This window comes from Emys orbicularis, chromosome 7, assembly GCF_028017835.1.
Source record: "Emys orbicularis isolate rEmyOrb1 chromosome 7, rEmyOrb1.hap1, whole genome shotgun sequence".
In the NCBI taxonomy this organism is placed as follows: Eukaryota; Metazoa; Chordata; order Testudines; family Emydidae; genus Emys; species Emys orbicularis.
In genome coordinates this window covers 89891852-89919316 of record NC_088689.1, presented here as the reverse complement: position 1 = coordinate 89919316, position 27465 = coordinate 89891852, and the positions used below count along the sequence as shown (strand labels likewise).

Sequence of the window (27465 nt, the reverse complement as noted above, 5' to 3'; positions counted from 1 at the left end):
GGTTTTAGTCCTTTGGGTTATCAAGCAGAATACTGTAAACAAAACTAAAAACAAAAATGTTTTGCAAATTGTACAACCTAACCATCCATAACATCCACTTAGACAAACTGTACAAGTTTCATGTTTTCTTTAGATTTTGCTGATCCCAAAGGAAACAAAGTACAATCTTCTTTAAGGATGTAGGGAAGTGAATTACCACCCAATTAGGAAAACACTGTTTTGGAGATAAAGAAAATTTATTGTTCCAAAGTATGGAAATTAGGAAGTATTTTCATCAACACCACACTTCATTAAAACCCAACTAGTGTGAATGCACAGAACTGGGTAACTCTTCCCTAATTAGTTTCAAAGCTGTAACAACACACCCTTGGAGACACGGCTTAGAAAATTAAAGATGGCCTCTGCATAAAGGACAGGCAGAGAACGGCATCACTGAGGTATGAGTCCATTTCTTTCAGGTAAATTACTGCATAGATATCTAGGCTTAAGATTTGACTTTACTCTGAATAGCCTTTATAGTATCTTATAATAACAACGAAAATACATTGTATTTGAAACTGAAAGCAGCATATTACACATGCACTGGTAGAAAACATCATCGGTGTACAATTGCTGATGTTGAAAATACAGTACACAACTTGGATGTTCATTAAAAAGCATACTAATCAGAATCAGATCTCTCTTCTGTGAGAAAAGTCTACGTGGGCTTATTAATAAAAATGGAATCCTCAGCATTCAGCTGTTGTTGGTATAACATGAACATACAGAGTCTTCGTATTCAGGGTCTTCATGGAGGTGTCCTTTGTAATCTCTGAACAAAAGGCAAGAGAAAAGATGGAACAGAATTAGCAATCTCTATACAACAGAACACTGTCAACACTCTTATTTCCATATTCTGAAATAATAATCCAGTTCTCTTTATCTCAGCCAAAATGATGCTTGGACAGGAAATCCTCAGCTGAAACCAGAGCCTGTCATGATAATGCAATAAAGTCAAAGGAGAGATCAGCATACATTAAGCTTGCCACTCATCAACATTTTCAAGGTACTAGTATGATTTCAACAAAGCTAACATGCAGTTTAAGATTGAAGGACACACACATCCCAAAATATGTTCTGGGACAAAGCCCTCAGCGGTTTCAAGGCCTCATAGTGTTATGTGGATGATGACGACGACAACAGGAAGATGTTACATTGCAATAATATGAGATCAGGAGTCCACTATGAAAAAGTTACAGTACAACATGATGAAATTGTAGGATTCCTTAAATGTTACCAAAGTCCCCATTTTCTATTTCTTCTTAGTCTCTCATCACTTATGTGCTAGAACTGTGTAGCTCAAAAGCTTGTCTCTTTCACCAACAGAAGTTGGGCCAGTAAAAGATATTACCTCATCGACCATGACTCTCAGACTTTGGTACACAAATGCTTCTCTCCATCTTATCTTTCTGCAGCATTAAAGATTCTGAACTGTGCTGGTTGTGGCATTCAGTGGAAGAACAAGAAATCCTGACTCCCAAATCCATAGATACTAATGTAAACAGAGAGTGTTAGTATACTGGGCTGCATGTGAAGTACAGATTTTTCACTTCATCCTGCTAGATGTCTTCCAAATAAAATTATTTGAGCAGCATAAAGTGTTCAAGGATATTTGGGAAGTTTTCAATAGACATAATACTCTGACAGGTGTTTACATTCATTCCTCCACATGGCTGCCTGCTCCAAGCAGCTTTAGCTGAGCTCAGTGCTACTAAGAACACAACATTCAGAGAAAGAGAAAAGGGGTGGGAGAAAACTAGGTGGAAAAAAAAAATCTGTAGTCAGAGAGTGAAAGTGAGTTGTACGTGAGCACATTTAGATGTTTATTTTAGTCTCCTTCCATTAAATAATACCTGCTACATATTTAAAAACAAAGAGTTTAACAAATAATAGAAGAGTCAGTTATAAATACATGTGGCGAAGTATACCTAAATAAGCCATATGCTACAGGTACACTGTCTTCCATTTCCTTTTGTAAGATGAAGTGAAAACAAAAACAGCACAGAACAAAGAATGAAAATGTCATTTTATCTAACTCTCTGCACTTGAGAGGTGGATTAGTGTGACCAAAACTAAGAGAAAAAACAGTCTCATGGAAGTCTGATGGATTAATTTCTTCTGTACCACCTTAGTAATAAAGGACACCTAGCTTTTGGCTCTGACTTCCCTGCTCTAAGCAATTTGTCCTGCAATTTGTCCTGAATTGATACTCTCAGTAGTGTCCCGTCAGAGCCCACTTCGTTACAGCAGGACCGTTGTTTCTCTGTGGAGTTCTATAAAGCTCAGTGGGACTCTGCACAGGCAGAGGGCCTCTCTCGCAGGAGCATATAGGGAATGTATCAAACGCACCACAACAATTCTCCTCAGCATAGGAGACAGCTGAGCTAAACAGCTTTCAATTCTGGAACATTAGAAGGAATGCCCACACTAAAATCTGCAGCAATTTAATATTCTGAATGATTAAGAATATAATATACACTTAATATAAGTTACACGCAACAACTGGGCAAAATTACAGTGATGAAACCAGCTAGATTCATATTCTGTATTTTATACATGTTCAGCGTTCACTGTCCTGCTACCTGGATGAACATCAGTTTCTCTCAGTATCACAGGTACAACTCACCTGACTATTCAGTGGCTATTTTTACCTGTTTGAAAAAGAATCTAAGACCATTCTGATGTGAAAAAATAATATTGAGCCACCTGATTCAGGTATCAGAGGGGTAGCCGTGTTAGTCTGGATCTGTAAAAGCAGCAAAGAGTCCTGTGGCATCTTATAGACTAACAGACGTATTGGAGCATGAGCTTTCGTGGGTGACATGCATCCGACGAGGTGGGTATTCACTCATGAAAGCTCATGCTCCAATACGTCTGTTAGTCTATAAGGTGCCACAGGACTCTTTGCTGCTTTCACCTGATTCAGATTACTGTGACACCACACCCCATATGTATCTTCTGCAGCAGTACTTTTTTACACCGTTTTCATGAAGCATGGCATTACATGATGGCATGCCTAGAGAGTTAACATTTTGGAAGTTTTTTAGGACCAATTAAAAATGGTGTCAAAAAATATTAGTGCAGGGACGGTCCTCATTACCAAAGCTGACTGAAAACCACCAAACTTTTGCACTAGGTTGGTGGTTTCCATGAAAAACTAAGTGCACCAAATGAAATTAAGTGCCTTATTATGCACTCCCGGACGGACCATGACTCCACAACTAAATCAGAGCTGAGTTTTACACTTAAGGCAGGGATTATAGTAACAATTGCTAAAATAGATTAGTGTAGCGGTCTTGTTAAATATACACCTCTACCCCGATATAATGCGATCCGATATAACACGAATTCGGATATAACGTGGTAAAGCAGTGCTCCGGGGGGGCGGGGCTGTGCACTCAGGCGGATCAAAGCAAGTTCAATATAACGTGGTTTCACCTATAACGCGGTAAGATTTTTTAGCTCCCGAGGACAGAGTTATATCGAGGTAGAGGTGTAATAATGTATTCCACACTGTGCTAGATTGGTCATTTAAATCTTCTTTCCAAAACAATGTACATGGAATTCTAAGGATTATTTGGTGACGAATGTTCTACAGATAGGAGGACATGTTTCAAAATTCCATGGTAAGAAGTGCTTGTTATCAGAGAACAATAGGAAGATATATGTCACCAACAGAAGTGATGCACCTGTGGAGAATAACTGCCTGGAAAAGGATGGAAATTAGTCTTAAAATCAATTCAGAGCTGCTCTTCCATTGTGGTGGCTTGCTATGGCCCAAGTGTAGGGGAGGGTTGGAGATAGGCATATTACCTGACCTAAGGATAGGTCTTTCAGATAGCAGAATGGTAGAAGATCTTGCCAGATGTTTCACAAACATTGCCAAGCCTGTCAAATCTCTCTGCTGCATCTATGAAACAGGATTGCTTTATGCTCCTGTAAATACTAACTATGGTCTCTGAATTGATTTTAAGACTAATTTCCATCCTTTTCCAGGCAGTTATTCTCCACAGGTGCATCACTTCTGTTCGTGATTGTGGGGTTTTCGGTTTGTCTCTCTCACTTGGTCTACATCAAATGCGCTTCTTTTACAACTAAAATTTACTTTTTGCTTAGATAACTGCCTGGGGAGCTGAAAGTCAAACTGGATTCTTTCCTTCTCATGCATCACCATCAGTAATACAGGTGCCACAGGTCAAATTAGATGTGCACCTGGGTAACTATTAGCCTTCGAGGGGGGAGCTTTTCTCAACACAATTATTGGCACCAAAGCAACTAATATACCGATTCTGTTTGACCAGTGGTGACACACAGGAAGAAAAGAACCAAGCTCAACACTCGGAGCCCAGGATGACTCTGCAGGGCTGTCTTTAAAAAATGTTTTATTTGTAAATTGAGACAGTTTTGTATGGAATTAACAAGACAAATCATGGACCTGCATGATGCCATTTTTACAGTCTCTTTTCAGAGCAGACTTCCATTTTAAGTATTTTAAACCCAAATTACAAAAGGTATAGGGTCAGGGCACTAATTCATTTCAGCAATTAACACTTCTTCCCCTCAATAGCTCCCTTACACCCTCCCCCCCCCAAAAGATTCTCTCATTAAGAAAATAATTTAAAAGAATTATTCTGAAGCAGAGTAAAGCCAAATTCACTGCTAAGTCACTCAAATTGTGAACTTGGTCCCAAAGTTTTTTTTAAATTATTTTTGAACATGATTGATTATATAATACCTGCTTGAGATGGGTTTATTATCACCATCACATGGTTAAAAGGTACACTGTAACCTTACTCTATGCATAACCTCATTAAGAAATAGTCAAAAACTTCCCCTTTATTATTGTAAGATAGTTTTAATTTGGAATATGAAATAAAAATACACTAGATAGGGCTTGTGTTCTAAACCAAATATATTTCAATTAGGATTTACTGTAACTGTTAACATTTAACTGTATACAGTAATCTTTTCCTAGCTCTGTTGAAATTCTAAGGTCTCAGATACTTTGCCCATCAGTGTAAACTGAAAGCCTTATTTAGGCAAAACTTACCATTCTAACATTTATTTCTGAGAGATTTTTCCAGGAGTTCCATAACGAAAAAATTATAAAAGAAACTGCATGCCCTCACTTCCTTTGACACAAAAACATTTAAAAAAAAAGTTTTTCAAGACTTTCAAAACTCAGTTCAGCCTGTGAGAAACAGTCCAACACCTGGCACCAGCAGTTTTACAATTCCAGCTGATATTTTATCAAGTTCTTTAACTATTTACCAATGAGTAAATTATTATTTTGTATTAGAAGTAGCCCTAAAGAGTTAATAAAAAAAATAGACTCTCCAAGACTATGAAATACCAGAGCTGCTGTTTGCCATTTCAAAGTTTTAAACATTTTCTGGAGTTGTGGCTATAATGATAGATGGATAAAAAGATGGTTAAAAAAATAAGTAAAATTGCAGAAATATGCATTTCCATTAGTTGTACTAAAAAATTTACAGAAGCCCCAAAATATAATTTACTCCAAAATAATTATTTTCTCTAAAAACATTTGCTAGATATTGATCTTGGCTCATTGTGGCAGATAATTTAATGTAATGATGTCATAAAAAAGAATTAGAGTAATATAACTCAATTTGTGTATTTATACTATAAAAAGTGTTGCCAAATCACTTCCTATATTACATCATATTAATAGGGAAAAGGAAAGTGAGAACTTGAATCAAGACAATAGAATTGTAACCATTACACACATAGTGTGTTAGCTACACAAATCAGCCTGTAAACCAAATGGAAGTACTATGCTTCTTGGGGCTCAGGTATGATTTAGAGAATATTCCAATCAGGGCTTTTAGCCTTTAAAGAAGAGTATTTACAGAAACTGCAGCACATTTTAAATTTACATGTTATGTAAAAATTATGGTTTATCCATCGATGGATGGTATGACTTTCCTTAACTTAATTTATACTTTATTTAACCTTAAGAGTAAATCTATCCATTTTCATTTGTGTAGGAATTATACTATAAAAATGTACTAGCTACTGTACTGGTATATTTTGCTGCAGAAAAAAAAAAGTCTAAAATCATTCCTCATTTTTTTCCTTCCAATACTGGATAACTGTACATTACATTGTTTTTCTCATTTATTTTACTATTTCAAGCCAGTATTTTCTCTGTGATAATTATTTGAGCAGCTACACTGATCTTTCGTTGCACTGAGATCTTTCTGCCCTGCAATAACATTGAAAGAAACCAATGACAGATGAGGTTTTAACAATGAAGTGTAACATCAACTGCTGCCAAATGACAGTGTTCTCTCTAGTCAGCAAGATTTCATATACAGCTACATTTACACAAATTAAAACTGTGCAGGGTATATTCTGTTCTTATGTCTTCTGCAGTGCTTTAATGATGGTAATTTTCATTCCTCTATATTCATTAACATCAATCTGCAAATTATCTTTAGCATGAGTTCAAACTAGCATTGGACAGTTACGACATTTCACAACCATCTCACTTAAGAAAAGATCTTTTGGATAACCAGTATTTGTGGTTCACATGAAACAAGACCTAGTATGACCTAGTACTAAAGCCTATCATGTTCCTGATCCTGAATCTTGGCTCAGATGATAATTTTGGAGTGACTAGAACCCATCAAGTAGACAATTCTGGGGTTATGGTCTCCCCCAGAACAGATTCTGAAGTGCACAAATACAACCAAACACTTACCTCAATACAATGAAAGCATTCATAATATTTGAAGACTAGCAAATATTAACACTGAGCACAGACTCAAATGGACTACTTTGAACATTAGTGTGAGCAATTCATAGATGAACTCAGTAGATGTGCTTCATGATTGTGAAAGCACAGGCTGGTGGAATTAAACTGGGTAATGCTGAATCAATTGTTCAAAATGAAAAATAACAGGGAAAAAAGTGTCACTTGCTCGGATTCCAATCTATGCAACAATTCTGAAATGCCTCCTCTGATCCATACTGATATACTCCTTTCCTCCATTCCCTTTCGTCAAAAGAAAAAAATCAAGCCAGTCCTATAACAATGTGCAGTTTACTGCAGAACAGATTCTCAAAATCTGATCTGCTACTATTTAAATTATTTTTTTCCTCTAAGTAGAGACTTCTTTTTAAATTTACTCATCGCATCAGTACATACCTAACATTTTCATTACTGACTGACCTTTCAATTTCAACTGAAGAGGCTCCTAGAGAACTATTCTTAGCCATTTCAGCCAATGCATGTAACTGCACTACTCATGCAAAATTTTACTACATGAAAAGTACTCTCTGTTGGTATGTATATGATGTACTTTGGATGAAATAAATTTAACACTGATTAAATATAGGTTTGAGACCCCAGATCAGATGCACTCAAGTCTGATTAACACACTAAGGCCCCGATATTGCAAACACTTACATACTAATCTAAGGATTTTAAAAACTAAGTAGAAAACAATGAATTGTCAGGCAAGATAATTAGAAAGAAATGTAGACTGTAGGCAACTAAAATAATCCACTGGAATCCAATTAAAAGGATATGTCGCTGTTGTTGAAGAGAAAAAACAAAGTACATAAGCAAAAAAATCCACAGTACACTCAGGCATTAAGTAACTTACCCTGTGTTTGTGCTTCATCTAGGAACAATTTTAGCCTCCTGCTCCTGAGACCAAACACTTTTGCTGTTTCATAGAGAAGACCTTGATATGTTAGTCCATTCTGACCAACTGGGTTTTCCATTAGAAGAGTTCCCACCACTCCTTTCAGACACTCTAAGGAAACAAATTGTGTATTATTGCAATCTGAGTGGAGGAAATTGCCTCATACTACACATTTGCATTTGTCTTGACCCATAAGCTTAGGACTTGTTCCTTCAACTCACCTGTTTCCTCAACTGCATTCCTTAATAGCATTCACTTACCCATGTATAAGCTAAAATACAACAACAAATATCTATCACAGAGTCATCGCTGGAAAGTTGTCTTTTTGAGCTATAAATCCATAAGCACTGAACTCTGTGAGGACATCAACAAATGAAAGGAAATCACTAGCTCCCCTACAATGGGCAGGCCACAGTTGCTGAAGAGGGGTTATGGAAAACAAATATTTCAGTGTGACACAGGTGATCTACTCTTTCACAGAAGTACAGATCATAAATGCTCAAGGAAAAACACCAAATATATTGCTGATCATGGTCCTATTTTCTGCCCAGGGTCAGCCCACGCCGATTTCCAGTGACTTCAAAAGGAGTCCACGCAGGAATAAGGGCAGTTCTTTGCACAGAAACCAGGCCTAAAACAAACCCTTCACTGGAAAGGCAAGTCTTTTGGAGGCAAAGTAATGAGGGAGGGGAGGCAAAGTAATGAGCGTACAATGGGATTAATGAACAAGAAACCAAATTATACACACATCTTGATCTCTAGATTGATAATGAAATAATTCCCCTAGTTCTTAAATCCGTGTATAAGCAGTGGTTTTGATTCCTGCATCATGCACTCAGTGATAATCCCATTACAAGAGAAGCTGGCCTTTTCAAGTCAATTTTAGGCTTGTAGCCTTTTAGAACAAGTTTTGCATATGCAAACCAATAGTTAGAAATAGGAGAACAATTCTGAAACTCATATTTAAATGCCAATAAGACCATCATCCCCTCTCTCAACTTATCTTTTCCCCTTTTTCAAAGGTGAGGAAAAACTAAAACTCAACTTCCACTTTGTACATTAGAAAGTTTCTATTATATGGGATACAATAAGTAGAACACACCAACTACCAACCCAAACATATGTATAGATCTCAAGTGAACAGTGTTGTCCAAAACTTAAATTACAGCAGATAAAACTGGTAACTGAAATGAGAAATATCCTACATACAGTACCTTGTGGTTTTGCATTCACTAGCTGTAAGTTGATATACTGGCAGAGGAGGGTATCATGGATATTGATCAAAGCAGGGGCTGACCCTGATGTCACATGAAGAGTCTTTCCACTGAGACTCAGTAAGTCAGTGTTGCTCAACAGTTCTGAAATGAAAAATGAAACCAGTCAGGCCATTACAGGCTAACTAACATCTAGCTCTCATCTGATTAACCGACAGAGTATTTCTAGCTACTGTTTCCATTACAGAAATGATTTCCTTTCTCAAGAGAGATATATTTCTTCATTCTGAAAAGCGTAAGTGAACTTGTGCAGTGAGTTAAGAGATACTTTGTATCATAAAACAAAGTATCTCATCTGCTATGGAAATTAGCATGTCAAGCATAATGGGCTCAGAATGCACAACAGCACTATAGTGCAAAAAACTTCGAAGATTGTATAAGAGGCTGGGAAGTTAAGATGATGTCACTTAGAAGTGCAGCCCTAGTACAGGAAAACCAGGAAACTCACTCACTCGGCAGGTCAACTTCTAGAATCATAACTATATATACACACAATAAATAAAAATTTTGCTTGATAGTTTATAATAAGCCAGCAATGATTCCTTTGTACCAGCCATTTCCAAATCATCAAATTAAAACTTTAAAGTCTTTGCTTCTATCTCAATTTTGTTAGCTGAAGCATCATAGAACATGTTTTAGACAATGGTTTATTCAAGATATTTTTCTGATGCTCCAGGTGCCAATTAATGCAAAGGCAGTGGCTAATAAAATGATTTGATCGTGTATGAAGCCCTTGGCATTCGCATGTAATACCCAAAACAGAGTCAAAGAGCAACAACTAAAACGTTTACTTTCTCATGCCCCCTTTTTGAGAAGCACGTGGCCTGGCATCTCTCAGAGAGAGGTGACTCACATGTCACTCAAGCTTTTAACAAGCAGAGCTTGACTACGTGGAGACTCAGTGTGTAGCAAAGTCGGGCTGTGAATCAACAGTACACTAGCATGCCGTGCATTGTTTCCATGTAGACAAGCCCATATACGTATCTATATAATAAGATTCCAGGAATGTCACTCTGAAGCCTAAAATGTCTATTGTGTCAGTGTGAAATGATGGAAGCAGCTACGAGCATGGCTGAGAACTCTCTTTGTGCAGAATATCACCAGGTTGAATTATCACTGCGTTTTCTTTTCTGCTACCCTCCAATTTTTTAGTTCTCAGCCATTTTGACTTAATGAATTACACTCATGCAGTGTACAGATACTGTAAGACAAGAATCTATGACATGCCAAGAGTCCTAAACTATTATGATATCAGAGATAACTGTAGAGTGAGGGTGGTGATTGGTTGAGCTAAGTTGCATGCAAAAGTTTCATGAGCGTATGAGGAAGTCTTGCACAAACAGTGGATTACTTGGCCCAACTGTCACACCCATGCACCCTAAAGCCGCCCACATAAATCAACACAAACCTCCAAGACATAAATCAAACACAGCCACCCATACATGAACACAACCAGCAAAACAATGACCCTAAATATCACTCTGAAGCCCAGAATGTCTGCTGAATTGGTGTGAAGTGATGGAAACAGCCACAACAGCAGCTGAAGCCAAAGCCCAAGCAACCTAGCTTCACGGGGGCATGGGGCCCTGGGCAGTTGCTCTGCTTGCTACCCCTAATGCCAGCCCTGGCTTTTAATCTAGTGAAAAACAGTTGTTGTGGCACAGGTGGGCCATGGAATTTTTATTGCATGTTGGGGGGGAGGGGGCGAGTGAGGGGAGGGGCTCAGAAAAAAAAAAAGGAGAACCCTTGAGCTACAAGCATGGTTGTGAGCTCTTTTTGCTTAGAACATCACCAGCTTCAAACATCACTGGGCTTCATGGTCTGTTACTATCCAACTATTTAAAGTTCTCAGCCATTTTTGGCTTTAAAAATATCATATATAACTTTAAAATTACACCTATGAGACAGCATGGGCTTTCAGCTACTCACAGTAAATATCTAAGCTTATGGGTATAACACTTGGAACAAAAAAGTATTTTCCCAACTAAGCCACTAACTGAAAAACCAAAGATTTTAAGATACTAAAACATCCTGACACTGGTAAAATGAGACCATAGAAGGGATAAATAATTTAGAACACTAAGTCAGTGGACTTCACTAAAGCTGATATGGCTAAGTTTTCCCTTCAAAATGCTGAATCAGACAATGACAAACCTTACCAATGACCCTCACCACTTGGTGATGACACAGCACCTTCAGCTGTATTCCTCTTGGTTAATATGTTCCGACAAGTGTATTGCTTCTGTCGGCTCATTTCATTTCATTTTAATGTGGAACTAATGGTATGGTACATCTTACTCCAAAGATCAGGGGGAATATTTGATGCAACAGCAAGTATACAAGGAAACAAAATATTCCACAAGATCATTAGGCAATAAAGAAATGCACAAAATTCCCTGGTTTCTCATGAAACTGGCAGATTTCAGCCAGATTAAAGCTAAACTTAAATTTTATGTTAGCATATTCCAGCAAACTGAATGCTGAAGGGGATGTGTTTACATGTGTATGTGTCTGCTGTCTCTAGAGGGTTAACAGTTATTTTTCAAACAAAGCAGAAAAAAAAATCAAGTCACTAATGCACAATACTTAGTGAAAAGAATTTATAACGTAGAGAGACCTAGCAGCAGTTATTTTTAAGCTGCATGAAGCTAGAGCAGCTGTGCCTAGCACTGCCATGCACTAAACCCATGATTACTATGTATTAATTATATAGCACCTTCAATGTGCAAGGTGTTTTACAGAACAAGTAAGAGACATGGCCCAAGGAGCTCACAGTAATACTGGATAGCTGGAATAATCCAGGTAGGAGGTGGACAAGCATGAGTGACAGAAACTGTGATTTATCTTTCAAGTAACTCTAGTATTTTGCATCACAGGGCCATTGCCATGTCAACACAGAGACAACTCTCCATCTGCAATATTGTCACCATTTCCTTTTTTTTTTTTCCAGTCTTTCAGAGTAGACAGAATCCAATATTGTCACATACTTGTGAAAAAGTGTGAAAAATCACAAACCATCATTGTACATCAATATTAAAGCTTTTAAAAAACCTTCAGTTCAGCCTGAGAGCTGAGGTTTGTAGTAGGAAAGCACAGCCACTCAACTGGGACTGGCAGTAAGATGGACTTCCCAAAACCACAGTCCTTCTCATTCTAGGCCAAACCACCCCCCAAGGGGCAAAAATTTAGCCTATCCACAACTGCACAATGTGTACATTTTATCTTAACTGTTAAAAAAAATACTTTTCATTTTAAATGGCTGTCAGCTTCATTCTGCTGAGGCCCTTTGTCCCAGACACCACAGGAGGAAAGACTAGATATCAAGAATGTGATTTAACTAGACCACAGCTTCATTAAGGAACACATCTGAGAATTATCCAGCAATAACTTGTTCAGTTCAGGTCATCCTTTCTTTGTAACCTATTCCATCTGGTTGAAGGCTGCTGTTAGCCCTCACCCTCCTCGATCCCAGCATTGTCCTGGGGCCCCACCACCCTCGCCTCATACAAGGGTTAAGTGTCTGGGGAAGAGAGGGCTGTGTCCTTGCTGTACAAGACATAAGGTGCCCCAACCCCATTCCCCACCTTCTTTAGGAGATACCAGACCCATCACTGAACAATCACCTTAATTGGACTCCTGTCAAGTAGCAACAAAATTAATTTTACAGTCTAACCTACCCACTATGTCCCTGAGGGGAAGGCAAGAAAACCCACCTTATCCAGACCAATCTGGCAGTGAGGGAAAAATTCCTTCCTAACTCCAAAAAGGCAGTTAGCACGATTCCCAGAGCAATCCCACAAAACCCAGCCCTACCTTAATATCGTGGAGAGATGGGGAGAGGGTATCTTCCCTGAGCAGAATGGTACCCTTGGACAAGGGGAAGGGCTTATAAATCCTCCCCTTGGGAGCAAATAGAATTCTGCACCCTTCTGTCCAACCAATCAGCCACAGAGCCCCCCTCCTCAAGCCCAGAGGCAGGCACAATCCTTGAAGGAGGCAAGGGTTTTCCTTCCTCTGCTGACCCAGACAAAGCCCGCACAACCACCTCAGACTATAGGATGTGAAGCGGGGGGGAAGGGCATTCTGGTAAACTATGGTTCTACCGACTACTTATCTCTACAACTTCACACCAGACTACTTTGATTTTGTTCTCGTTCCAAATACACCACACTGCTGCTATTTGGAAAATTATTTTAAGGAAAGGTTTTCTTCCACAGCCAACTTTATTTTAGATGGTCTTGTTAAGCAATCCTGAACAGCAGAGTACTCTTTTCATATGGTAGAAATATTCCACTTGGTTCTGTGCAACCAACCGCTTTAAGCATTCTGGCTATTAACAAGCTGAATAAGGCAAATGGAGTGTGTCAGATAGAGAGGCTCAGTGTGGGTACCCCAAAGACATTCTACTAAAGACATGAAGATAAAAATATTTTTTCAGGGAATGAGAAACAGGAAAGGCAAAAATGTAAGAAAAAAAATGGTGGGGATACAGGTCTAAGGCAAGTTACTGGTCCAGTGATGTAATGTATGGGTACAAACTTCTGCTCCTAATAGCCTTGTAGGAATTTTAAGGCAACTGTTCATACTTTCCATTCACAATGATCAAATTATTACCTCCATCTCCCCCTTATATTTTAAAGCTACAAAATAAGCTTTCCATAAACATTGACCTCTGTCAATTTTGCAAACACTGTCTTCAGGTTTCCTTTATATCCACGCCTGTTGAACCTTGAATAGTCTAATTTGTAGAATCCATATTAACTTTAAATGCTTCAGTTTTTAAAACTCTCTAGAGCAATACTACTCAAGGTGACATGTCTATAAAGAACTCACTAATATACTATAAAAATAAATTTCCAATTCTTGCTAATCAAAGTTTTTACTTTGCTGCAGCCACTTCTTTTCTCTTTTTTGATTTATTCACTGAGTGGTTTGGTTACTTAGGGTCTTTACACTACCAGCCAATCAATTGTCCCTTAATTCTAATACAACAGAATACAAAATGTAAACTTATCATAAAACAGAATCTTGATCTCAGAGACAAGAAAATAAAGCTAGTTTGTTTGCTAAGGTATCATGGTCACGAATTGCAACATTTTTCAGTGTTTAGTTTCTGTTGTATCAGCCACTTTATCTCTGTTATGCTTGCTAAATTATGTGTGCTCTGTACATAACCCATAAAGTGCACTTTACATTTTCATTTGTTTACAGAGTCTGAACACAAATTCAATCCTACAAAAATATTTTCAAAATAAATTGTTCTCTAACAGAAGAAGTCTGGAGATCTTCAAACTGCTCTGCTGTAAAATACAAAAGTATGGCAACAGCAAAGAATGTGACTAAAAAGGAAAATCAGTTTGTACTCAATTTAAGTTCTAACTCCATCTATTAGTGTATTTGCAAAATCATGCAACTATATTTCATGGCAGCTTGCCAACTCATGGTACAGTACTAAACCAATGAAAATGCTTTCTGAAATAGATGAAATTTCATCCTAATGAGAACTGAAAAAGAAATACAAATTGGAAATGGATAGCATAACAAAAGTGATGAACACCATTTAACAGGAACTTTTAAAACCATTTAGATTGTTTATAACTGTAAACTATCTATAAACACATTCTCATATGCTTAGTAAAAATCAGCCCTAGAATACTGGGCATACTTCCCAGGAGCTCTTTTTTAGAAACTTCATACACACAATCTGAGAAAATGATACAATAAATGATACAAGCTGCCAATGACATTCTTTGAAAATCAACTGAATTGCTACTGTATGCACTTCCTCAGCTTTCATCCTCAAACACCATGTACCTGATTTTCCATTGAAAACTGACAGCTTTGAATTTTTAAGGCCAAAAATGCACGACACAGCATCTACAAGTTTAGTATAGTTTAATTTATTATCTCCTTTTGGATTTTCCAACAGCAACACACCATCTAAAAATAAAAACAAAAATGAAGAATTAAAATGTAATTTAAGAAATGAGTTTGTATGTTGCAATGATGAACTACTTAGAATTGGTTTGCTATATTATGTAAAACCAATACTGATTATAGTGAATGAAAAAAAATGTCTCTCACATTTCTTTATCCCAGGAATATGAACTATGGGTCTCCTCTTTTCTTAAATTAAGCCCATTATAAGAGGGAAAAAAAACCCTGTTTCTGGATAGGTTTAGTTAAAAGAAATCTAATCTCCATTGAAGAATTTGTGTGGGTGTCTTTCAGTAGCTTTAATCAGCTGCAATAATCCTATACATTTTGACAGAAATTTAAATCTTAAAGGAAGCAAATATTTATGCATGATGCCATCTTAGTAACAAAATAACAGTACAAATACATACTTATTTATATGCGATGTAGACAATTTGGGTATTTCTTGACAAATGTAAATACAAATGTGCTCCTTTGCTACATCAAAATCCTGTGTGCAAATGTTTTATATTGTATTGGATAAATCAATATACAACCCAAAAATATACATTGAATGTATATTAAATGCAATATGCACTCATTAAAATCTAGCACATGCAGGAGATTGGTTTGCATATTAATCTACCAGGGAGATGTACATGCATGCAAATTAAATAAAGAGACTATAATCAAATCAAATCAATTATTTATGTATATATTCAATGATGGCATGGTGCATTATATTTGAAATTAAGTGAAAGTAACTGATGTGCCAAATGCAGGAGTGGTTTACAATTAACTGGCAGCTTGATCACTCTTCTAAGCACATACAGGGTAAAGTCCTAAATAGTGATGCTCTATAGACATACAGTATTTTGCCCTGTATACAGACACTGTTTTATGCTACAGATTTCTATTAAGAAAGTGTGTCAACATGAATACAGTAAAAGTTAAATCGGTGTTCCATCACAAATTTAGCATTTAAGTTCAATTAAAACACAAAAGACCCTCTCAGAGACCTTTAAAAGGAGATTTAAGCTATCACCTCAAAATACTGCCATCATTTCAAAAACAAAATAGTTCAATACCCAAAATCCAATTATTTTCAGTATATTATGGGAGCTGCAATATCCCAGCTGGCATTTTGGGTATGCTCCTCTCAGGATGAATCTCTGTGTCCCTTGGAGACTGACATCATATTTGAACTCAGAAAAATCTTATACACTTTAAAGAACGGAAGTCTTCAAAAAACCATGTTTAATCTTGTATTGGATTTATTAGTGTACTTCCCTATCAGGCATCAGTCAAGTGAGTACCACAGCTTAGGTTATGGTAGCCTGAAGGAACATATATTTCACTGCTATGGGTGATATCACTGAATAAAACCAAATCTGAGCCCTAGAACGCCACCAGATAGTTGTGAATGCATTATTTCCAGGGCTGTCAATTAATCACAGTTAACTCAAGCAATTAACTCAAAACAAAATTAACTGGATTAAAAAAATTAATTGTGATTAATTGCAGTTTTAATCACACTGTTAAACAACAACAGTATACCAATTGAAATTTATCATAAATATTTTAGATATTTTTCTACATTTTAAAATATATTGATTTCAATCAGGGCCGGCTCCAGGCACCAGCATAACAAGCAGGTGCTTGGGGCGGCCAAGGGAGAGGGGCAGCACCTGCGGCAATTTGGGGGTGGCAGGTCCCTCACTCCCTCTAGGAGCGAAGGACCTGCCACTGAACTGCCGCCGCTGATCACGGCTTTTTTTTTTTTTCTCAATTGCCGCCGCCGATCGCGGCTTTTTTTTATTTTTATTTTTTTGCTTGGGGTGGCAAAAATGCTGGAGCCGGCCCTGATTTCAATTACAACACAGAATACAAAGTGTACAGTGCTCCCTTTATATTATTTTTATCACAAATAATTGCACCGTTAAAAAGATCAACAAAAATAGGTTTCAGAGTAGCAGCCGTGTTAGTCTGTATCCGCAAAAAGAACAGGAGTACTTGTGGCACCTTAGAGACTAACAAATTTATTAGAGCATAAGCTTTCGTGGGCTAAAACCCACTTCATCGGATGCATGCAGTGGAAAATACAGTAGGAAGATATTATTTTTATATAATAAAAATAAAAATATATTTTTATATAATATCAGAGTTGGCAGAACTAGCCGTCACCTTCAGCTCCCAAATAAAACCTCTCCAGCGCATCATCAAGGATATACAACCTATCCTGAAGGACGATCCATCACTCTCACAGATCTTGGGAAACAGGCCAGTCCTTGCTTACAGACAGCCCCCAATCCTGAAGCAAATACTCACCAGCAACCACACACCACACAACAAAAACACTAACCCAGGAACCTATCCTTGCAACACACCCCGTTGCCAACTCTGTCCACATATCTATTCAGGGGACACCATCATAGGACCTAATCACATCAGCCACGCTATCAGAGGCTTGTTCACCTGCACATCTACCAATGTGATATATGCCATCATGTGCCAGCAATGCCCCTCTGCCATGTACATTGGCCAAACTGGACAGTCTCTACATAAAAGAATAAATGGACACAAATCAGACGTCAAGAATTATAACATTCAAAAACCAGTTGGAGAACACTTCAATCTCCCTGGTCACTCGATTACACACCTAAAAGTCGCAATATTACAACAACAAAACTTCAAAAACAGACTCCAACGAGAGACTGCTGAACTGGAATAAATTTGCAAATTGGACACCATTAAATTAGGCTTGAATAAAGACTGGGAGTGGATGGGTCATTACACAAAGTAAAACTATTTCCCCATGTTTATTTCCCCCCCCCCACGGTTCCTCACACCACCTTGTCAACTGCTAGAAATAGGCCATTTTGATTACCACTACAAAAAGTATTTTTTTCTCTCCTGCTGATAACAACTCACCTTAACTCATCACTCTCGTTATAGTGTGTATGGTAACACCCATTGTTTCATGTTCTCTGTATATATATGTATATATATACTGTATTTTCCACTGCATGCATCCGATGAAGTGGGTTTTAGCCCACGAAAGCTTATGCTCAAATAAATTTGTTAGGCTCTAAGGTGCCACAAGTACTCCTGTTCTTTTAACAAAAATAGTATTTTTCAATTCACCTCATACAAGTACTGTAGTGCAATCTCTTTATTGTTAAAGTGCAACTTACAAATGTACAAATTTTTTTTTACATAACCGCACTCAAAAACAAAACAATGTAAAACATCAGCTCCTGCAATTACATTCAGTCCTACTTCTTGTTCAGCCATTCACTAAAACAAACCAGTTTGTTTACATTTATGGGAGATAATCCTGCCCCCTTCTTATTTACAATGTCACCTGAAAGTGAGCACAGCTGTTCGCGTGGCACTTTTGTAACCGGCTCTGACATTACACTCCATATTCTTCATAGAAATATTGTTATGATATGAATATGGCATAACTAAGATATGTTTTATGCAAGATGGGTCAGGTGAAGTATCATTAGAAAGGTTATGATTTACTGAATGTGATTAACCAATTTGTATGCATGTATCATTTCTGTATCTGAAGTTAGAAATATTGACTATGTAACAATTACAACTGTGTGTGTACTTGGGGAACGCCCACCAGACAATATGAAATCAGCCTGGATGGGCCATTAGGAAGGACAACAGGACTTTGAAGATACTAATCTCTCTCCCTCCTGAGAAGTTTCTTGGGATGCTGCTTTGACACTGCAGGGTCATGTGATCATGTCACCTGGTACTGGATACTATCTTAAAATGCTGGTATTTTTCCACAGGATGGGAAACAAAGAATTCCTGACATATGCAAATCCTATTTAAGGCTGGGGAGTGAGTTAATCTTGGCTCTTCTCCACTGCCTCCCCGCCCAGGAAGAAAGGCTGCTGAAAACATCAGAAGAAACAAAGGAACTAAGATGAGGGGGGCTAGGGGCTGAGCCCAGGTGAGAAAGGTCAGCCTGTAAAAGGAATCCCTGGAGATTTACGCTGCAAGCAGTGCAGTTTACCTTCAAGAAACTCTGCAACCTGCATCAAACAACATTTAGGGTGAGACCTTACTATTTGTAGCCAAATTTCTTTAATGTATTAAGCCTAGTTTGCATGTCTTGTTTTATTTGCTCAGTAATCTGCTTTGTCCTGTTTGCTATCCCTTATAATCACTTAAAATTTACCTTTTGTAGTTAATAAACTTGTTGGTTTTTTTTTTTGTTTATTCTAAACCCAGTTTTTGCAATTCATAATTGGGAGGCGGGGGGAAGGGGCAAAAAGCTGTGCATATCTTCCTCCACATTGAGGGAGTGGCGAATTTCATGAGCTTACGTTGTATATATCTCTATACAATACAAGACAATATAATTTTGGGTTTACACTCCAGAGGGTGTGTGCACCAGCGTGCTGGGCAATTCCCTGAACCGAGTCTTCCCACACAGAGCTGATTGCAGACTCTGTGTGATTCTACAGCTGGGTGTGTCCCTACCTGTGTGTATGCTGGAAGGGAGCTTGAGAGCCTGTCACAGCAGCACAGAGTAAGGGGAACCCAGGCTAGTGGGACCCCAGCACATCAGGTGGCACTCTGGAAGGGTGGGGTCCAACCCATCACACCAGCATTGCAAGGTATTTTCATGCCAAATATACTAAACATTCGTATGCCCCTTCATGCTTTGACCACTATTCCAGAGGATATGCTTCCAGCTGATGATGCTTGTTTAAAAAAAAAAAAAAATGAGTTAAATTTGTGACTGAATTCCTTGAGGGAGAATTGTATGTCTCCAGCTCTGTGGTTTTGCCAGGAGCTGGAAATGGGTGACAGTAGATGGATTACTTGATGATTACCTATTCTGTTCATTCCCTCTGAAGCACCTGGCATTGGCCACTGCTGGAAGACAGGATACAGGGCTAGATGGACCTTTGGTCTGACCCAGTATGGCCATTCTTATGGCTTTATCTGCATTCTGCCATATATTTCCCCTGCCGCCACCATCTGGGAGCTGCAGGATACCCCCCCCCCAGTGGCGGTGGCAGGGAGCTGCGGGGTATCCCTACCACCTGCGGGGGCTTGGAGCTCCAGGGGTCGCCAGAGTTGCCGGGGGTACCACAACTCCCTGCCACAGCAGGCAGTGGGAAACCCTGCAGCTCCCAGCCACCACAGGCTGAAGTCACGGAGGCCACTGGAAGTCACCGATTCCGTGACTTCCGCGACCTCTATGACTAAATTGCAGCCTTAAGCATAAGTAACCATCCTTTCGAGTATGTGTTAGGGTGGATCCCACCGTAGGTGACTCACAAAGAGTATCCCCTCAAGACAGTGGGAATGAGGAGTTCCAGCTGCATCAGTCAAATAGGAATTGTAGTCCTGCTCTCCTGAGAGTTTGACCTATCAACTAAATCCAAGGCACTATGTTAGACAAAGGTCCAGTGGGTTACTCCACATCAACGCTTTGCAGATTTCTCATACTGTATTATTACATTTCTGAAGCAGGCGGAGGATGCCACTAGAGGGAGCCTGGATGTTCTGGGTGAAAGCCAACTCCAATCAACAGGTGACACAGTGAGATACATCACATTATCCATTTTGAAAGTTGCTGTGATTAGATGGCCTGACCTTCAGAATGCCCAGCTATAGCTGGAAATAGACACTGCAACAGTCTGAATGGATTGCTCCTATTAATGTCACAAAGCAAAGTCCTGGACACAACTAGTGCAGGCAACTTTTCTCCTGGTGAAGAGTGTGGTTTCAGGAAAAAGATAGGTTGATTGATTGGTTTAATTGGAAGTCTGAAACTACTTTGGGAATGAATTTCAGGTCAGATTTTAGTACCCTTTTGTCTCTTTGAAATGTTGTATAGGGGGTTCAGTCACAAGCATCTGAAGCTCAATCACTCCTGGCCAAAGTGACCAGCATGAGGAAGACCGTCTTCAGAGTCAGCACATTGATATAAGGAACATTGTGAAAGAGGTTCAGAAGGAGGCTCTATGAACCTCAGGATGACTATGTTGAAGTTCTTGGCAGAAGTAGGTTCTCTGATCTCTGGGTAAGTATGTAACAGCCTTTTGAGGAACTTTGTCATCATCGGATGAGAAAAGACAGAGCATGACTGTACCAGAGGATGTCAAGGTGAAATTGCTGCAAGTTGGACCTTAGAAATGAAATACCAATCTCTTAAGTGCAACAGGTAGTCAAAGATCTGTGGTATTGAGGTCTGAATCAGATTCAGACCATGTTGGGCTATCCATATTGAAAACCACTCACATTGAGATGAATAAGTCTTTCTGGTTAAATATTTCCTGCTCTCTGTCAGGATTTCCTGGACCTGCAGGGAGCAGTCCTTGTCTATGGTACCAGCCAACTGTCATGCCCTCATGTCTGAGTGGAGTATCTGGCTGTGGTGTTGGGAGATCAGGTCTCAACAGTCCAGGAGCTGGATCCGTGCTTGAATGGACATCTGCAGTAGGTCAAACAGTCGAAACTGCCTTAGTAAGTATGGAGCTACGAGAATGTGGCTGTCTCTCTTCTGATTTGGGAAATCACCCTGGGAATCTATTCAGAGTCAATGTTTGCTGCTGAACTGGATCAGCTGGTTTCCATCACCTGCTGGTTGTGCTTCTCCTTAGGCAAGAGCTTGCTGCTCCCTGACTCTGCAGGCTCTTTCAGGTACAGGCCACCTGCTACACCCCCATTCTTGTTTTAATTTAGCATCCAATCCCGCAATATATTTATCAACAAGCATAATGCTTACTTCTGAGTAGTTCGTTTGGATATTCAGAGCACTATGTGCTACACACCATAGTAAAATGATTTCTGGGTTGGATACTTAGGTTGTCAACTCTTTCAGCAGGGCACTATTCCTTTCGTAAAACATTATGTGCATGTAGTTTCAGAGTGGTAGCCGTGTGAGTCTGTATCAGCAAAAACAACGAGAAGTCCTTGTGGCACCTTAGAATTTGTTAGTCTCTAAGGTGCCACAAGGACTCTTTGTTGTTTGTTCATGTAGTGTTATATACATAAATTAAAAAGCAATATACACACTATTTTTTTTCACCCAGTTGAGTATCATCTCTCATTTAAAGACTTAGTTATAACAGTGAAAGTTAGATTTCCTCAATAATCCTTTATCAAATACTATTTACAACTACTATGTAAAGGAAGTCAGCAACACCTTGTGCACATAACCTCTTCGTTCTGTTATCTATCATATTATTCCTTAATCCATCTTATGTGGTGATGGCTCTGAAACATTAAATATGTCTAGTTAAAACAAAAATCTCCTACCTTGCTCTGTACCATTAATACAGATGTTGAGATTGACATAAGCACAGGCTGGGTCAACACGATGATGTAAGCCTCCTCTGACGAGTGTGATTTCTAGTTCTGACCCCTTCAGCTAAAACAAAACAAAAACAAGAGTATTTTTACTTCAATAGTACTCTATTAAGATAGAAAACAAAAACAAAACATATGCCTCAAAATAAGCACACATTAGGACATTTCTATGGATCATTATATTAAAAAATAATTACATGAGAACATAATGGTAAATTCTATAGTGTTCTCTCTCTGAGGATCTGAGAGAGTGTTGTGAATATGAATAAATTCACCCTTACTACGCCTATGAGATAAAGAAGGCCGGGGAGGGGGGGGGGAGAACTGGAGCACAGAGAGCTAGAACACCCTAATTTTCTGAAATGCTGTGGTCCACAAATCCCACTGAAGTCAATGGGAACCGCAAGTGCTCGAACACCTTTGAAAATGAAATCATAAATGATTTGCCTAAGGTCAAACAACAAGACAGAGGCAGAGCTGAGAAAAACTTCCATCTCCTGAATTTCAGTCCCATGTCCAAACCACAAGCCTACACCTAACCCCACTTTCCACCTTGTTGTGAAGTGCTATGTAAAAACTTCTTAAACCCCCTGGAATATGGAGAGACACACATGAACTGTGGGCTGGTTTTGTTCTCCTGCTTCTTACTCCAACACCCTAAAATCAGAAACACCCTGCAATTAGTCAGAAAGCAAGTTCTAAGCAAGCAAAAACACCTTAATCATGGACTATGCTATTTAAGTAATGCCTAGCAATGACGCAGAGCATTCTCTTCTTGACAGCAGAAAAGTCAGCATTTCCTGGTAATGGATTCTTCACATGCTTAAAGCTTTGTTTTTTCTTTATTCCTATTCAGTTCAGGATTCTTCCACAATAAAATTTGCAGAAGTGGACAGGGTAAAAAAGAAGGCAGGTATGTGTTCTTTTGGGGTATACAGAACCTTATGGTTATTGGAAGCACATTATTTTAACAATTCCCAGACCTACTCCCCCAGTCTGAAATTTATTCAGACACATGTCTGACAATAACTGAAAAAAATATAACTGATATCCTATAGCAGGTATAAAAATAACCATGTAATAATATACATTATATTATTTGAGAACTGGTATGGAATCATGTAAATCAACAGTATTTTAATCCATACATTCGAAAAGAGCTAAGGTTTTCGTTACAAGCCAACCTTTTTCTATCAGAGGGGTAGCCATGTTAGTCTGGATCTGTAAAAAGCAACAAAGAGTCCTGTGGCACCTTATAGACTAACAGATGTATTGGAGCATAAGCTTTCGTGGGTGTATACATCACATGTGTCTGACGAAGTGGGTATTCACCCACGAAAGCTTATGCTCCAATACATCTGTTAGTCTATAAGGTGCCACAGGACTCTTTGTTGTTTTTTTCTATGGCACTCACAGTGGTATCTGACTACCCCAGAAATATTAATTCGCTCTTGCATCACCCCCGTGAGAAATGGAAATAATTGTATTTTCATTTTGCAGATGGGGAACTGAGGGATAGAGAAATTAAGTGACTTGCCCATCATCATACAGAAAGTCTGTGACAGAGTTGGAAAAACAAAATGTAGTTTGTAGTCTCAGTCAAACATTAACTTTCACAAAAGTTATAGTTGTAGCCCATAGGATTATTTTGCTAGCTATTATATCCTACTAATCCAGCCAGCGGTATCAATTAATGTTTCTTTTTCTGAAATTAATCCATTTTATTCTTATATTTTATCAGTATTAATTCCTTGGAATTTAGGATGTGTTGAGGCATGTGTTTCCTAATAATAAGTTTTGCTGAAATGCAAGAAGCCTACCAGCCTGTAAGATCCGGTAAGATCTGCTATATAGCAAAAAGTATAATCAGTTATGAATATGTCAGCATAAAAGCTCGCAATCTTTGGCACAGATAAGACTGGTCCCTGAACTTTGGGGAACCAAAGGGAGGAACTATCCACATCACATCACAAGTTTATCCGGCATCTACCTCTGATTGGTAACTGCAGGGTACACCACAACTCGGAGGTCATCAAGAGAGCCTAGGTTGGCAGTTTTGGAGTGAGAGAATCCTTATTAATATATTTAGAAAGTAAGTGTCATAATCCACTAACCTATAGGAGAAGGGTACCCATAAATTTCTTAGGGTATGGAGATAAAATTTGGGTATAGTAGGTTGGGCCTGAATTACATAGGTCAGGATCCTATAAAATACCTTGTAAGAGAGCTTTTCTAAATTCTAGTTCTAGGCTCTTCTAATTCCTGAAGCTTCGGTTTCTTTGAGTGCTTTTTCCAGTTCTTTTATACTCTATACCCTTTTCATCTATCTAGCTATTCTATCACGCTACCAGCTCAACTTGTGCAGTATAGTATAACTACTCAACATTCCTAACCATTGGGGAAGCCAGCACCATCGCGTAATCGGGCATGCCAGGAGTGAGGCTGGTCCTCCACCTCCTATTACCGGGTCCTCAAGAAAGGGTGTGAGTATGTTAGGTTAAGGTATTTATAATAGAAATGTTACCACCAGGAGTTTTGGAATTCTTTTAATGTTTTGCAGTTATAAGTTTCATTGAATTTCTTATTTTTATGTTAATCTCAATAAAGGATTTATCAATTTGGTATTGTCCTCAGTGTATGTGTTCTTGCCAAGCACCCCAAGAGTCCTCTCCTGATATAGAACTCTCTGAGTTCTTGAACTCTGTAGTCTGAATTGGACAAGAACCTATAAATCTTCTGGTCAGATGCAATCAGTGGCGAGCCATAACAACTAACCCATCAAATTCAGGTCAACAGATTGGCGAGCCAGCCAGGAGTCTCGAGGTGTGCGTGGCAAACACTTACTTAAGAGGTTAAAAAGCAAAACTGTGTGTGACCTAATCACTGGGCATAGTCTGGTAACAGTTTCCTTTGTAACAGACAAATTCTGGGCATCGATCCCAGAGAACTTATACTACTTCCTCTTTTTTTTTTTTTTCTCCTTGCAGCTTGTGGGTTAAAAGGTTTAACTGTTTTATGTCTGTTTCTTTTATGTGGCCAAATATTAGGAGTGATGGTAGTGTACACGTGATAAAGGATGTTTTTTGAGTATTGATTAGGCAATTGCATTGGGCCCAATGACCCACACTCGTGGTGGCGGCAGAGTTGATTAACGTGGTTAGCTCAGAACATACGGTTCCAGTTACCCCCTTGGTAGTCCCCTCAACTCCCCCGGATTGCCCCCCTTGAGCCATCTCTGAGCAGTATTTGCCCCTCTGTTCAGTAGGTACCGCCAGGGGTTTTACCTCTCGATCTCCTAATACACATTGGCCATCGAGGGAAGAGAAGGATCCTATCCCCATCCTTTCTTTTGGGACTTGTTTAAAGTATTGCTGGACCGGTCTGGGGTATATTTTTTATTACTATTATTGGTTTTGTAAGGCGCCTTTAGATTTCTTAATTTAGATTTAAGATTTAGAGTTAAGTTTCCCTCCTTGTTATTTTAAAGTTAAGTATATTCAGTGTAAAAGCAAAAATGAGTGAGAGAAAGGCGGCAGAGCCTGTGGAGGTTGCCTGCGATATAGCCTTAGAAATTTTTGTCAGAAGATACATTAGGGAAATTGGAGGAGGATTGGAGCAATGGAAAGATAGAGAAGTTCTCTACGGGCATAGTAACCCATGGGGTCTCGTGAGTTGAGTATTTGAAACTGAAACTGAGAGAAAGAAAAGAAAAGATAGTGAAATGAAAGGGATTGCAATGGAGTGTTTGTTGACAGCATGTGGTCTTTTAGGACGGAAGTTACATGCAAAAATGGAGCTGCTCAATAAGGCACAGAAAGTTGTAGAGAAGGAGGATAGGGAAATTCAGGAATTAAAGGAGCAGTTATACACTGCCACTGGTTTTCTCTTTTCTGTAAAGGAAGAGTTGGAAAGAAAGTTAGAACGGAGTCACCATCGTGACCGTGAGTTGTGTGAGGAAGTGTACGGATGGCAGAAATGAGCAGCTGCCAGTTTAAAGTCACTGGAACGTTATAAACTAGAGCGTGGTCGGATATTGGATCTGATCAGAAAGTTAGAAGGCAGCTGTGATTCACTCAGAAAGGATAAGGCAAGGTGTATGGGAGAGACCACAGGAGCGCCTGTAACTGTAAGCACCTGGGTTCAGACAGAGATTGTAGATAAGGAAGAGCCCCCACAGATTATGGCCAAGGAGCTAGGAGAGACAGGAGATGAGTCAGCAACGGTTCCTATCCCTATCGGGTTAGTGGAACCAACAGAAATTGATCGGCCCATGGGGCCATTGACAAGAAAGAGAGCGAGAGAACTAGCTAGTGCGGAGGTGGCTTCTGAAGCCGCTAACACAGAGGAACAACCCGGTGAGTTAGAAGAGGAAGTTGACAGTGAAGTGATGGGAGCCAGTGTGCCAGCAGAAAAGGGAAGTCCTCTGGCCATAGTGCCCGAGGAGGAGGAGTTAAGTGAACCAGAAAGTATCGTCTTAGAAAAGCAAGTAGATGTTGCAGAGGGAGAGAGAGAAGGCGATTCTGAGGAAAAGACTGTCTCAGCTCTTAGTAGAGCAGGAGAAGCGCCTTTGGAGGTTCAAATTGCTCAGGAAATGGAGCATGCTGTATCAGAAGTAGTTCAGGTATCTAATGTGTGTGATACAATCATCACCAGGATTCAGGAGAGAGAGAGAGAGAGACAGAGAGAGAGAGAGAGAGAGAGAAGCCTAGGGATGTCATTCCCCCACATAATGTGATGGCACCATCCAGTTTAGGAGGTTTTCAGGATTCCCTGAGGGGGGCGGTCCTTTGCCCTAGCAACCAGGCCAGTCACCGGCACCGCCTAGGTTTATGGAATACCTGGGAACTCCCACTCCATGGTATGTGTTAACATCACCACGTGTACCAGTGGAAGTGTCAGTATGGTATGAGAGTACCTTACATAAGAGTTATCCAGAACACTACACTAACCATATATTTCCCAGGTTCCGCTCACCTGAAATATCTGACAGTTCTGATGAAGGAAGTACTGACTCGGGTAGGAGAAGGCCTCAAGGTTTTGGGGGAGACACTTCAGATACTGATTCCAGTGGGAGTTGACCAAACTCTCCAGTAACTCCTGACTGTCCCGTAGCAATGGTTATAGATATTAAAATATTATAGATTTGGTAGCTAAACAAGTAGGAATGATGGAGGATTCTTCTGTTGCAGTATAAACACAGTGGATTCAGGAAA

The 27465-nt window shown here is 39.2% G+C and overlaps 1 protein-coding gene across 1 annotated transcript in view; it reads right to left on the bottom strand.

Moving 5' to 3' along the window:
* Positions 1-228: 228 nt before the first annotated feature.
* Positions 229-27465, bottom strand: part of IARS1 (isoleucyl-tRNA synthetase 1) — a 213352-nt gene continuing 186115 nt past the window's right edge. The window contains exons 31-35 of the mRNA XM_065408763.1: positions 22202-22313; positions 14801-14926; positions 8927-9070; positions 7671-7823; positions 229-811 (exon numbers count right to left, since the gene is read on the bottom strand). Coding sequence (XP_065264835.1) covers positions 729-811; positions 7671-7823; positions 8927-9070; positions 14801-14926; positions 22202-22313 — 618 coding nt within the window. The 3' untranslated portion in view covers positions 229-728. The remainder of the gene's footprint in view (positions 812-7670; positions 7824-8926; positions 9071-14800; positions 14927-22201; positions 22314-27465) is intronic.